This window comes from Arachis duranensis, chromosome 1 (genome assembly GCF_000817695.3).
Source record: "Arachis duranensis cultivar V14167 chromosome 1, aradu.V14167.gnm2.J7QH, whole genome shotgun sequence".
Classification (NCBI taxonomy): Eukaryota; Viridiplantae; Streptophyta; class Magnoliopsida; order Fabales; family Fabaceae; genus Arachis; species Arachis duranensis.
In genome coordinates, this window is record NC_029772.3 from 5018567 (window position 1) to 5032610 (window position 14044).

Consider the following 14044-nt stretch of genomic DNA (forward strand, 5'->3'; position numbering starts at 1 on the left):
ATATCAGAGATTGATGAACAAAATGTTTGCACCTCACCTCAGAAAATTAATGGATGTATATGTAGATGACATGCTGGTAAAAACAACGGAAGATGCAGATCTGCTATCCGATTTCTCACAAGTGTTTAATACGATAAGGAAGCACGGGATGAGATTGAACCCAACAAAGTACACCTTTATGGTAGAATTGGAAAAATTTTTGGGGTTCATGCTCACACAAAGGGGAATTGAAGTCAATCCCGATAAGTGCAAAGCTATCTTAGATATGAGGAGTCCAACCTGCTTCAAAGAAGTCCAACAATTGAATGACCGACTTACAGTACTATCCAGATTTTTGGAACACTCAACTTTAATATCCTTGCCTCTTTTTTCATTAATCAAAAAAGGATGCCAATTCAAATGGACTCCAGAATGTGAAGAAGCTTTTCAAGAGTTCAAAAACTGTTTAAGCCAACCGCCCATCCTTACTCAGACGAAGATAGGGGAGGAACTCGTATTATACTTAGCCGTTACTGAAAAAGCGGTAGCTTCAACGCTGATACGGGAGGATCAAGATGAACAACACCCCATCTACTTTGCTAGCAAAGTGTTACAAGAACTAGAATTGAGGTACAAAAAAATTGAAAAGTTTGCAGATGCTTTAATTCTGGTTTCTAGAAGGCTCCGACTTTACTTTCACGCACACACCATAAAGGTCCGAACTAACTAACCCATGAAGTAGATCCTTCAGAAAATAGACATAACATGCTAGATGGTACAATGGGCCATAGAATTGTTCGAATTCGACCTGAAGCACAAAACTCAGACAGCCATTAAGACCCAATATCTCACCGACTTTCTAGAAGAATACACTGGAGACAAGGGCGGAGTCCCCACAACCTAGAGCCTATATGTAGACAGCTCCTCCAATAAAGTCGAAAGTGGCGCAAGCATTATCTTAGTCAATGAAAAAGGGACTCAAATAGAGCTCTCCTTAACATTTGAATTTTCCGCTTCTAACAACTAGGTCGAGTATGAAGTCATGATTGCAGGCTTAAAACTTGCTAAAGAAGTTGGAGTAACAAAGGTCGTAGCCTTAAGTGACTTTCAAATAGTAACTTCTCAAATCAATGGTATCAAGTGAAGGACCCCAATATGAAAAGGTACTTAGAAAAAACACTTGAACAACTCGAAAAATTTCATGACACTGAGGTCCGACATATAACTAGAGAGCTTTATAGTCGAGCTGACGCCCTTTCCAAACTAGCAAATACTAAGTCAGGGGAAATAATATAAGTTTGATTCAAGAGACTCTCCAAGAGCCATCAGTCAGCAAATTGGACAATAAGTCAGACATATTACCCATCTCCAATATGAACCTCGGATGGATGACTGCCCTTATCGAATACATGACATTCGACATCCTCCCCGAGGAACAAAAGGAGGCTAAAAGAATTCGAAGGGAAGCAAAAAACTATACTTTGGTACACAATGTTCTCTATAGAAGAGGATCAACACCCTTGCTAAAGTGTATTCCAACTTGTAGAACTAAAATTTTTTGGAAGAGATGCACAATGGTATATGTAAGAATCATCTCGGAGCCCTATCACTGGCTAGGAAAGTAATCTGAGTCGAGTTCTTTTGACCAACCTTACAAAAAGATGCGACTGACTTTGTCAAAAAATATCCACCGTGTCAGATGCACGCTAACTTCCACGTCGCTCCCCCGAGGAACTCATCAGTATAACCTCCCTATGGCCTTTTGCAAAATGGGGGCTGGACCTAATTGAACCTTTCTCCCAAGCCCCCGGACAAGGCAAGTACCTCATCGTGGGAGTAGATTATTTCACCAAGTGGATCGATGCTGAACCACCAGCTACTATCATAGCCCAAAAAAGTCAGAAATTCATGTACATGAATATTATTACTCGATTTGGGATACCACATTCCATCACCACAGATAATGGTATTCAGTTTACCAACTCAACTTTCAGAAGCTTAGTGGCAAGTATGAAGATCAAACATCAATTCATGCCGGCGGAGTATTCCCAAGCCAATGGACAAGCAGAGGCAGCTAATAAAGTTATATTAGCCAAATTAAAGAAAAGGCTACGAGACGCAAAGGGAGCATGGGCAGAAGAACTTCCACAAGTCCTGTGGACTTATCGGACAAATCTTCACTCGACAATTGGAAAAACTCCATTCTGACTTGCATACGAGATAGAAGCTATAATCCCTATTGAAGTCAATGAATAAAGCCCAGGGATAAGATTCTATGATGAGGTAGTAAACATACAAGCTCTGAAAGAGGAACTCAAGCTCATCCCAGAAATCGGAGAACAAGCGCGGATAAGGGAAGCCGCGCTAAAACAAAGAATGTCGGCAAGATATAATAAGAAGGTCATTCGAAAAAGCTTCACCCCAAACGACTTAGTCCTGATAAGGAACGACATCGGGACAAATAAGTCAAGAGACGGGAAGCTCGTTGCCAATTGGAAAGGACCTTTTAAGATAGTTTAAGTATTCGGAAAAGGCTACAACAAGATATCCGACTTGCAAGGGACCAGGCTTCCTAAGACGTGGCACGCATGCAACATGAAGAGATATTATAGCTAGAGGTGCACTTCGCTCCCTGGTGTACTCTTTTTTCCGACTTTATGATTTTTTCCGAAAAGGATTTTCCTGAAGGGGTTTTAACGAGGCATTAAAGCGAGGGTTAAGGACAAAAAATTTACCACCCTTAGTAGAAAAAACATTTTGTAAATTATTCTTCATTAATAAAGTATTCTTAAATTCCATTGTTTATTCTAAGACGCGCCAACTTAAGCTCGAAAAAACGCGAAAATCAGTTGCTCGACCTAAATGGTCGACAGGATAAAGCGACGAGACACAAGTCAGCGTAAAGAAGTTATACATGTTGATCATAAAATCCCATGTTTCACGACTTATAAGTCGGACATGTCCGGGCCCCAAAATGGAAAAAAGTTCCAAATAAAAGTTGTAAAAAGGCCGACTTCCAAAAAAAAAGGCGGTCATCTGAGTACAGCAATGGAAAAATCATATACTTAAAAAAAATTATGAGTTAAAAAACTCTCAAAAGGTAATCACTCGCATCAAGCTTTTTATAAAGCTTTGCGACATTTAAGATAACAACTTAAACAGAAATATCTATAAAAAGGTATTCAAAAAGTTGTTAAATACCTAAAAAAGGATTAGCATCCACAAAAGTACGCAAAAAAATGTTAATAAAAAGATCCACAAGTCAGGCCTTGAAAAAGCAACTAACAAGGACCAGTAAGAGGATTCTGAACATTAGAAGTCACATCAGTAGAGATCTCAAGTTGCGAAGAAGAAGTCGGCATAGTCTCCTCAGTTGGAACGACTTCAGGATGAGAAGAGGAAGTTGGCACAGTCTCCTCAGTTGGCATGACTTCAGGCTGAGAGGACTTCCCAGTAGGATCCCCTGAAGCCTTCAGATTGGACATACGAATGTCCCCTTCTCGATAAGGAGGGACGATCTTGCCGTCAATCACAACCATGTCGGGGGTTAAGAAGAGAGGGATCCACCTCGGGAGCAATAACTTGAAGTTGGGCCTTCAAGTTTTCAAACATCTAATCTGAACCCTCAGTGACCGACTCTTCCAACTCGGCATATTCGTCCTTAAGTCACTTCACCTCCTCTTTCAGATCCATGTTTTCTCCAAAGACTCGGGTATAACTTTCTTCAGCTTTCTTTTGCAAACCCTCAGCCATCACACAAGAAGCAGAAGATTGCTTCTCCTTTTCCCGAGCTTTATGAAGGTTGGATTCCAACCTAGACTTCTCTTCCTCCCACTCTTTCTTTTTGTTCGCGAAGAAAGGACACCTCAACTTGTAAAGCCTCCAGAAAGTGTTGTGTAGCACCCAAAGGAGTCTTTTCCAACTCTTTCAGCAAAGCAAAGCATACCCATGCTGTTTGAATTTCACCTCAGATCAAGGCTTGGAGATGGTTTTTGATAGAACATCATCCATGACAATTAAGCTACGAGGAAGGATATATTTCTCACAAAAACTCATCCAATCAAAACCAGCATCATGAATACTGATATTTCCAAAATCTGACATTTTCCATTTTTTGGAATTTGGGTCCGAGAAGTGAGGGACATGAGGGGTAACAACAAAAGGAGGAGGAGGAGGAGGAAGATGGGATATCGACTTAGATTAGGAAGAAGTGCCTGAATCTGATTTGGTCGAAGAAGGAGTATCTGACCTCCCCAAATCGTGAAGCTATAGGGCCCGAGCTCTAGCATTCCTTTTGGCTTCTTGAACCTTTTGGTAGGCCTTCGAACCACTCTTCATTTTTTCCGTACAAGAACATCGGGAATTGGAAACAACTCGGGTCAATAACAAGTATCTACAATAATAACGATAACTACCTATCTCGGTACGAACATAACTCGGCTTTCCGAGAAGAAAATCTTCGTATCAAGGTTTGGAGCCCATCTCCAAGCCTCTCGGGAGAACTCAAATATAGCCTCCTCAACCTCATTCAAATATATCAGGTTGTACTTATCGATAGGAGTTGACTTTACCTAATATAGTTGAAAGCGAGGTTCATGATTTTTATTTAGGAAAAATGGATGGTGACCTTCAACAGCCTGAACCTTAAAAAAGAAGTTTTTAAAATCATGGAATGACTCATCGAAAATAGAGAATATTTTTCGACTTTGTATAGCTTAAAAAGAAACCCATTGTTGTCTATTAGTAGAAATGAAAGGTCTCTTAAGTTGGAATAAGAAGAAAAAGATCTTCAAAGAGATCGAAAAATCGAGCTCACGACTCATGAGCTGGTAAATTTTCATAAACCCCCAGGCATTCGGGTAAAGTTGGGTGGGGGCCACTTTACAAAAAGACAAGACATCGATTTCAAAATCGAAAAATGGAAAAACCACCCCTAGTCGGGTAAAAAGACAGTCATACATGAAGAGAAAGTGGGATTCCGATGTGGTAACACGGTTAAAACATACTCGGTCTTCTGGGTCAAGGACCACTATTTCGTACTTCTCCTCGTCATCCCTATAACTACAAACCCTATGGTGTCTGCAAAATTCATCTACGAACACATTATTTACTACAGGAACTGCAGAAAGAACCGAGATATCTACCCATCTCGACAACTCCTCAGAAACCTTATACGACATTCTCGAAACAATTGAACTAGACATACAGAAGAGATATACCTACATTATAAAATAAAAATCATCACAACAAGTTGAAACAAGTGGAAGGCCTCTTTTCAAAACAAAAAGAATCAACAATAAACACAAAAGAGGTATCTCTGGAAAAAGAAAAATGACATCATTTTCAGAAGTAAAATAATCTCATTTAGGGGCATCACAATACAAAAAGAAAACGGCAACAGTCCAACAAACTAAAAAGAAGCACAAAAGAACCATTTTTCTATGAAAATATGAAAGTAAAAAACTACAGAAATAGCAAAGTCCAAAAATAGTAAGATCAACAAACAAGATTTCATATTTATGCAAAATTCCTTAGTTCAAATGCACAAATCAATACATAGTGCAAAGAGCTAACCTTTTTCTTCAAAAGAAAACAAGCCAACCACACAGTGAACGTACAAGGAAAAAAGAGAAGACACAAAACCAACCTAGAAGAAGAAACGGAGGACACCTTCAAACAGCAAATAGCAAGCGAACGATCCTAACGCTTCAAGGAGCAGCACGAGAAAATGCTCAGCACTAGAAAGAGATTGCAAGAAGGGGGTTCTTTGTAGAAGAGAAACAGCGTATAGGAAGAAGAAGAAGTGAAAAAATAAAAAAGATAAAGGGTTGGGTATTTATAAGACCCAAAGGACAAAACAGTAAAATCATACTCTCATTTAAAGACGTGCGTGGTTACCAATGAAATCGCATTCCACGTGTCAAAAATAAAAGCCAATAGGCGCAACGGTTGATGTTACGAAATCACGTCGGGTTTTCGACTTGAAAATGAAGACCTAAGCGACCGACATGATAGCTCTGCTTATCATCACCTATTCGATTTCTCACATACTTGAATCCGACCTAAGCAAAATATCAAACTCAAGTAGGGACACTGTTCATACCCTAACTCAAAACATAAACCAGGCCCAAACCAGAGAAAGTCCATAAGACAGCTACTGGGTAACCGATCTCTTCAGAGGTCGGACTAAACACTACAAAGTGATTACTTCCCCCCTGAAGGAGTTATAACTATCGCCTATTATCTCTCACCTACTTTTAGAAGAGAGATCTCAACAACTCCTAGTTAAAGAGGACGGTTATCCACCACCAATAGTGGAGCCACTCCAACAGTAGTTATTGGTTCATCACCTATAAATACACTGACACCCCTTAGGTATACTTAAGATCCAATCTAACATAAACCTGCTGGAACCCTTGCTAACTTAAGCATAAAAGTGTCTTGCAACTACTACCCCCTACCTCCTCACGAGGAACTCGGGCGACGACATCTCGACACGAGATTAATCGGACGCAGCCTCATTCGAAGTCTGAACCTCACACCCAGACTCTAGGGGTGTGCATGGCCCGGCCTGGCCTGAAGACCCGGCCCGGCCCCGAACACTTTAGGGACTAATTTGGTGTGATTTCACTGGGTCTAGGGTCGGGTAAGGGTCTCAAAAACAGACCCGGTCATTATTTCGGGTCGGGTCCGGGCCATGCCTCGGGTCACCCAAAATCGGCCTGGTGGCCCGGTAATCATACACAATTAATATTTTGTGTTATTAGTGATGGATGATGGCTATTCTTATGTGGAATTTAAGTATTGTAAACCTTAATATTTTGTGTTATTAGTTATTATAAGACTATAAGTTAATGTTTTATGTTTAAAATGCATAAGATTTTAGACTAATCAATGCATAATATTGTGTTATTTGTATTGATTTAAATATTTGGTGATATTAGATAATATTAGTATTGATTATAGTTATGTTTTAATTTTAGAGAAGAGTTGGTTCTTGTTTTATTTTTCTAAGTGAATTTTATCATGTTAAATAATGGTTGGAGTATTGAAAATTTGGATATTTTCACATGCTAGCTTATAAGAAGGTATCAAGGTAATATAATGTTAACGGCTTAGTTTTTACCCGGTATAATCGTGGCCCGACAGTGTATAAGTTTCATTGGGTCTAGGATCAGATTCAAGTGTAATAAATAGATTCAGTATATATTTCGAGACAAGTCTGAGTCACATCAAACTCGATTTCACCCGACCCATGCACACCCAGCCCTACCAGACTCAAATACAATCCACTTTTAAATAACCTATAGAACAACATGTATTTTATCTACAAGTATATTTTTTATTTCACTATGTCAAATAAATTAGTTTGAGAATTGATCTACTACTGTACAAAATTGAGCAATATTGGGAGCCAATATATGAAAATATCTAAGTAGAGTATTTTTAAAGATCATTGTCAAAAATATATCTTTATGAGATATTTATTATAAAAAATAAATGTCAACAAATAAGTAATCTCAAAAAAATATTTTTTTAATTATTAGTTGCCATCAAGAATGTCTTTCAACACCTCTTTTGACGAGTATTGAGTGTTGCTCACTAAGAATACTATTTATTTTATTTTATTTTATTTTTGGACAAGTAATGATGATCATAAAAATATTCTACCTGAAAGGATAGTGTCACTCATGACCATCAATTTTAGCTAAGGTTTGATCCACCCACAAAAATGCTTAACTTTTCTTTTCTTGTTTGAAATTTAGTATTAGTACGTGTTACTCCTAAATTAATGTTGGGAGTAACAAATTAAAATAACATACAAATCAGGTTTTCAATTTGTTAATAAAAAGTATGTCTCTTTCATCTTCAAAACTTTGGAGATGAATCAATAATGTTGGGCCCTACTAATTGTTGGGGAGAATGTTGCCATTTATTTGTTCCAAGAGAATGAAACTGAAAAATTTATTGTATTAAGTACATAATAATTATGTATTTGTATTTAATAGTTTAAATGTTTAGAAAAATAATTTAGTAATATATTATCAAAATACAAATTTTAAATTTATCATTTTATTTGATTTTTACTATCCTCATTTATTTAATAATTTTGCTACACATCTAAATTTTTTAAAAAATCAAATCCGATCAAATTGGCCTAAATCTAAAAAAATCCACTCACACAACGTATATGTAAAATTACATACTTTTTTCTTTATTTTTTTTACGCATTATTTCCGCCTCCTCCTTCTTCTATTAGTGCTACTATTACTACGTTTTATTTTTATTTCTTTTTCTCCTCCTCTCCTTCTTCATGTGTTATTGTAGTTATTTCTTTTTCTTTGTTTAACTTTTTCGTCTCTTTTTTTTTATTTTATTCCTCTTGAAAAGAAAAAAAGAAGAAGAATTATTTTAAATCTTTCTAAAACATATTACACATTCAATGAATTGAATGTATTTTCTATATAAAAATAATACATAAAAATCTAAAAAATAATACCGAAATGTCTTTACTTTAATACCAAAATTTCTAACTAAATAATATAATAAAACTAAGAATTTTTTTCATGAAAACTTGAGTTGTAGATTTACATATAAATTTTAATAGAAAAGAGAATAAGTGAAAAAATTTCAGATAACACAACGAAATTAAGTAGAACAAATACAAAAATTTAAAAGAAAATGAACAATAGTATTTACGTATAAAAAGAGGACGATAATAACGATGATAATAATAATAATGATGGAGGAAGAAAAGAAAAAAAAGAAATCAAATAAGAAAAGAAAAAAAGAGGAGAAGGAGGAGGTAATGATGGTGGTGATGACGATGACCACAAAAATAAAAGAAAAAATAAAAAAAGAGAAAACAGCACAAATATAAATAAAAAAAAGAAAAAAAATATGCACACAATATTTAATTGAATTTATTTAATTATTTTGCTTTGGTTGAAGAGTTTTATTATTTGTTTTAAATAATAATAAAATTTTATTACAATTCAAAAACATAAATATAAATAATTCATTCACAGTTTCACACATAAAAACTTGTCCTATTGTTACAATGTTACTTGCTAGTTCAAAACCTATAATATATAATTGTTATTATTAATGCTCTCCATTTATCACTGAACTGGATTTGTTGCTTCTAACTTCTAACTATTACCCTAAAATTCAATTTTTGACCCAAAGCAATTAGATTATCTGTAACAATCATATCAACTATATGATAGATCTCTATATTTGGAAACAATTACTTTGAATATATTCTAATAGGAAATTAAAACTTAGAGAAATTCCAATAGAAATATTAATTTTTTGTCCTTTTTTTCTTATCCCACCTCTTATAAAAAAAATTGTCGATCATGCTTTTTATATAAAAAACAAACTACTAAATTAGTCATGTATAAAAAATATATATTAAAATATATAATAATTAATTTAGAGTTGATTTTTTAAAAATATAATTGTATTTAATAAAATAATTTTTAAAATCTAAAAATATTATAATAAATATAAATATAAAAATAAATTTAAATAATTATTAATATATAAGAAGATATATTTTTAAAATTTTAATAAGTATAAACTAATTTTAATTAATATATGTTATAAAAAATCATTTCCTTAAATACTTTTAAAAATATCATTAATTTTTAAAATTACAAAAACAAATACGTAAGTTTTTTAATTTGTCAAATATAAAATACAAACTTCTCTCTAAAAAGGTTTATCAAATCAAAACATAGGAGTTAAGAGTACCATTTTTCTCTTCAATAGTTCAATGAAACAAAAGTTAATCTTGATTCTTATTGTAATTCCAAATATCAGTCATCATGGTCTAAAATAACTTCATCCAAGTAAAGATTGTCACCCCTTCTTTCTACAGCATGTGATTCATCATATTCTCTTTGTTCTTATGGCCAAATTCAATTCCCCAAAAGGATATGTACAATGGTCTATAGATTATTATATTACATAGTTTTTTGACCACTTAGTTTGTATAAGGGTTCTATAAAAACAATAATTTTTATTTTTTAAGTCAACTTTTTACATAAATATTGCTACTTATTTAAGGGTAGAAGAATAGTATAATAATACTAAAAAACTTCATGTATTCCTGGATGTTGGTACATATACATCAATATTGATAAGGAAGTATTCAACATGTTAATAATAAATTAGTAATAATAATAAAGAAAAGGGGAAGTATTTAAGACTATTTTGAGTATTTTCCCTTTTTTTTCTTCTTTATTTATTATTTTTTAGACACCATTTATGAATCAATTCTTATCTGTAGTTTTTTGAAGGAAAAAAACACACACGGAGTGATGATAAAGCAAGAAATCATTTATTTATTTTTTAAATAAAGCAATTATTTTGATACATATAACTGAGTTTCATTGACTAGTGCAAAACAGGTGAGCTTGATTGTTATTTGTTTCATTAAATTCCACTATATTGATTTAAATATTAAAGTCTAAAACCAATTTCTTTTCAACCAAAATAAAAATTCACATTTAAAAAAAAAAAGAAAAGGTTTATTTAAGATTAATAATTTATAATAATTAAATAGTAATGAATAAAATAAAATTGACAAGCATATGTGAACAAATAACAGAGCGTCTTATAAAAGAAATATATATGTCTTCCTATTTATTTACATATTTTTTGAAAAAAGTGCACAGTAGCAAGGGGTTCCTATTATTATAAAAAGACTAAAAAGAGGGAACTTTTCCTTTTTTTTTTCTTTTTTAATTTATAATTTTTTATATTATATAGTTGCAGGATCCATAAACATATTGCACCCAATCAAAGCTCACCAGCTTCATCCACTTTCTTTCTTGTGCTTTCCCCCTTTTGTGAAAGACCATTATTATTATCATTGTTGCTGTTATTGTTATATAACCAAAGTTTGTATTTTTTATTCATTCCTTGAAGCTTGGTAGTGTCCTTGCTTTCAGCTTCCATATAATTCAACCCCCTTTGTTTTCTGTTCCTCAGAATCAAGGAAAAGGGAACTTAAAAAAAAAATCCAATTTTGTCTCTCCCCCACAAAAAAAGTTTTATTTTTTTCAAACTTATTAAAGACCCTTTTAAATTCTGTAGTCTTTCTGCTACTTTCCTAGTTTGGGTTTGCACCATTCATTGTATTTTGCATTCTCCTATTTTCCTTCTTTCATTTTCTTCTTTCTAAATTGGGTTGAGCATAAGTTAGAAGCTGCAGTAAGTAATTGTAAGAACTTTCCATCTATGAAAGTTGTTATCTTTCAATTTTTCATGGGAATTAGATCTCAGTAGTGGTTCTAGGTTAATCCTTTTGTACCAATTAGGAAATAATACTTTCCTTCATCAATCTCAATTTAGGAGTATTATTCTCTTCAAATTTCCTTTTTGCTTAATTTTAAAACAAAGTGTGTCTTTTTTTTCTAGATTCCTGTAGAGCACTTGTCCTACACATAAAAAAGGGGTATTCTGATTCCTTTGAATTTTAATTTTATTTTTTTAATTAAAAAAAGGTTCTTTGTGGGATTTATCCTTAGTAATGTTGTGGTAAAACCTCCACCTCTGCTTCAAAAGTTCAAAACCCATGTTTGTTTCTCTATAAAGTTTGAATCTTTTCATTGAAATCTTTGAAATTATAGACATAAATTGTGCAATTAATTAGTTGGGTGTGATGAAGTGGGAAGTAGAAGTACTCTCTCCTTCTTCACCTTATGTTCATCATAACAACACAACTCATTGGTTTCTTGGAGATAACAACATCATCAACAACAACAATAATAGGAGCAGCACAAAATGGACCCATGAAGAGAACAAATTGTTTGAGAATGCTCTTGCTTTGCATGATAAGGATACACCAGATAGGTGGCACAGGGTAGCTGAGATGATTCCAGGGAAAACTGTTCTTGATGTGATGAAGCAGTACCATGAATTGTTAGCAGATGTTAGTGATATTGAAAATGGGTTGGTACCAATTCCAGGTTACAGTACCAGCACAACAACAACTACTTCACCTTTTACATTGGATTGGGTCAACAATAGTTGTTCTGGGTATGATGGGTTTAAAGGAATTGGTGCTGCTGCAAAGAGATCTTCAAAAACACCAGAACAAGAGAGGAAGAAAGGTGTGCCTTGGACTGAAGAAGAGCATAAGTAAGCTTATCACTTCTTACCTTCTTTTTTACCTTTTAAGTTTAATTTTAATGATAGAAAGTTTCATAATTGGATACACTTGTAAATGGTAACAAAACATAAGAATTAAATCTAGTAAGGAAAGTAAGCATTGGTGGTTGTATTTTATAGTCTATAATCTCCTTGATATGAATTATATGTATTTGTTAAGATTTAGAATTATAGCTTAGTGCTAGCATTGGGATAGGTTTATTTCATAATGTACTAAAGAGTGACAGTAACTGATGAAAGTGATTGAGTGAGTAATTCTTGTTATTGGTGTTGAGGTTTTTTGAGCTTTGACTGTTGTAGTTAGCATTAATCAAATTCATGTTCTGTTTTTGGTTGTTGGATTGAGACCTGAACATGAAAAGTTGTGTTTGTGCAGATTGTTCCTACTTGGTCTAAAGAAGTATGGCAAAGGAGATTGGAGGAACATTTCGCGCAACTTCGTGATCACTCGGACGCCAACTCAGGTGGCGAGCCATGCTCAGAAGTACTTCATCCGACAACTCTCCGGCGGCAAAGACAAGAGGAGGGCAAGCATCCATGACATAACAACAGTTAATCTCACAGACAACAACAGAACACTTGCTAATCCTTCCTCAGAAGATAGCAGCAAGAGATCCACTTCACCACAACACCATCATTCCATGGTGTTCTCAAATTCAAATCCTATAGGGAAATTCCAATGGAACAATAATATTAATAATGATAATGATGATACTAAGTCAAATTCAGGAGGAGGAGTATCCACTATGAGATTCAACAATGATGATGAAGCTTTTATGTCTCATCATTATGGTGTTAATTCCTCCTATGGTTTTAAGATGCAGGGTCAGAATATGCATAAAAGTGCTCTTAATGAGTCTTCTTACTTAGCACTTCAGACACAAAACATTGCTTTCCAAATGTAGTTGTCCCTTACAACACATTACTATTATATATGGCTGCTTGTATTCAAATTATTTATGCCTAGAACTAGTACTATCTTTTCTTCAGTTATATTATATATAGGAAAAGTCTAAGGGGCCAGCAGCTTTATTGAATTTTGGCCAGCATGTAACCAGCAGAGGAAGGTGAGATATATATATATATATATATAGAGAGAGAGAGAGAAAGAGAGAGAGAGAGAGTAAAATAGTGCTTGTGCGATTTTCCTTCCTAGTTTTATGTGAATATATTTACATTAGATTACTGCATAATTCTTATCATGGATTTGAAGTCTATTTAAAAAGAGAGAGATGAAAATAGGGAAAATGTTTTTTGTTTTAAGACACTTCTTAGGCATAAGTTTTAAGTGTGATTTAAGGAAGGCGCATATAGTTATTGTTTTTTCAATCACTTCTAAAACTTCACTAGTTGAGTGATTCATAGCAGGATAAAAAGTACTGTGTACACGTTACAAAAAATCATTAACTCAGTTTTTATGTATGAGTGATTTAATGTATATTTTGTATTTTAATATATATTATATATTAATGGTTGATTTGATGGTTAATTTTTAGTGTAGGTTTAATAAAATTGTACTATGATACCTTAGCAATTGTTCTCCAAAGATAAGATGTACAAGTAGGATTCATTAGGTAATTAACAAATTAATTAGTTAATTTTTAAGGATTTAGTTAAAGAGAGTTTTATTTGTAATTTTTTAAGTGTAATAGTGTACAATAGACACTGAAATAGTGAAATCTAAGCCCAAATAAAGCATCATAGTCTTTTTATTATTTTTATTATTATGTGATTCTATATGTACGGAGCCTCTATGTATTAAAACATAATTTTAAATGTTTCACTACTCTTATTTTGATTGGCCAAATTCTTTGAACCCACTTGTGGAGACAACCTAAGCTTTACTTCACTAAAAAAATAACTCTTTAGCCTATTAACTTGC

General features: G+C 33.7%; 1 protein-coding gene across 1 annotated transcript; it reads left to right on the top strand.

Moving 5' to 3' along the window:
- Window positions 1-10784: 10784 nt before the first annotated feature.
- Window positions 10785-13155, top strand: LOC107493640 (transcription factor DIVARICATA). The gene is made up of 2 exons (XM_021135470.2): window positions 10785-12132; window positions 12539-13155. Exons 1-2 carry the CDS (start codon window positions 11654-11656, stop codon window positions 13065-13067), a joined length of 1008 nt encoding a protein of 335 aa, XP_020991129.1. The 5' UTR covers window positions 10785-11653; the 3' UTR covers window positions 13068-13155.
- Window positions 13156-14044: the final 889 nt, after the last annotated feature.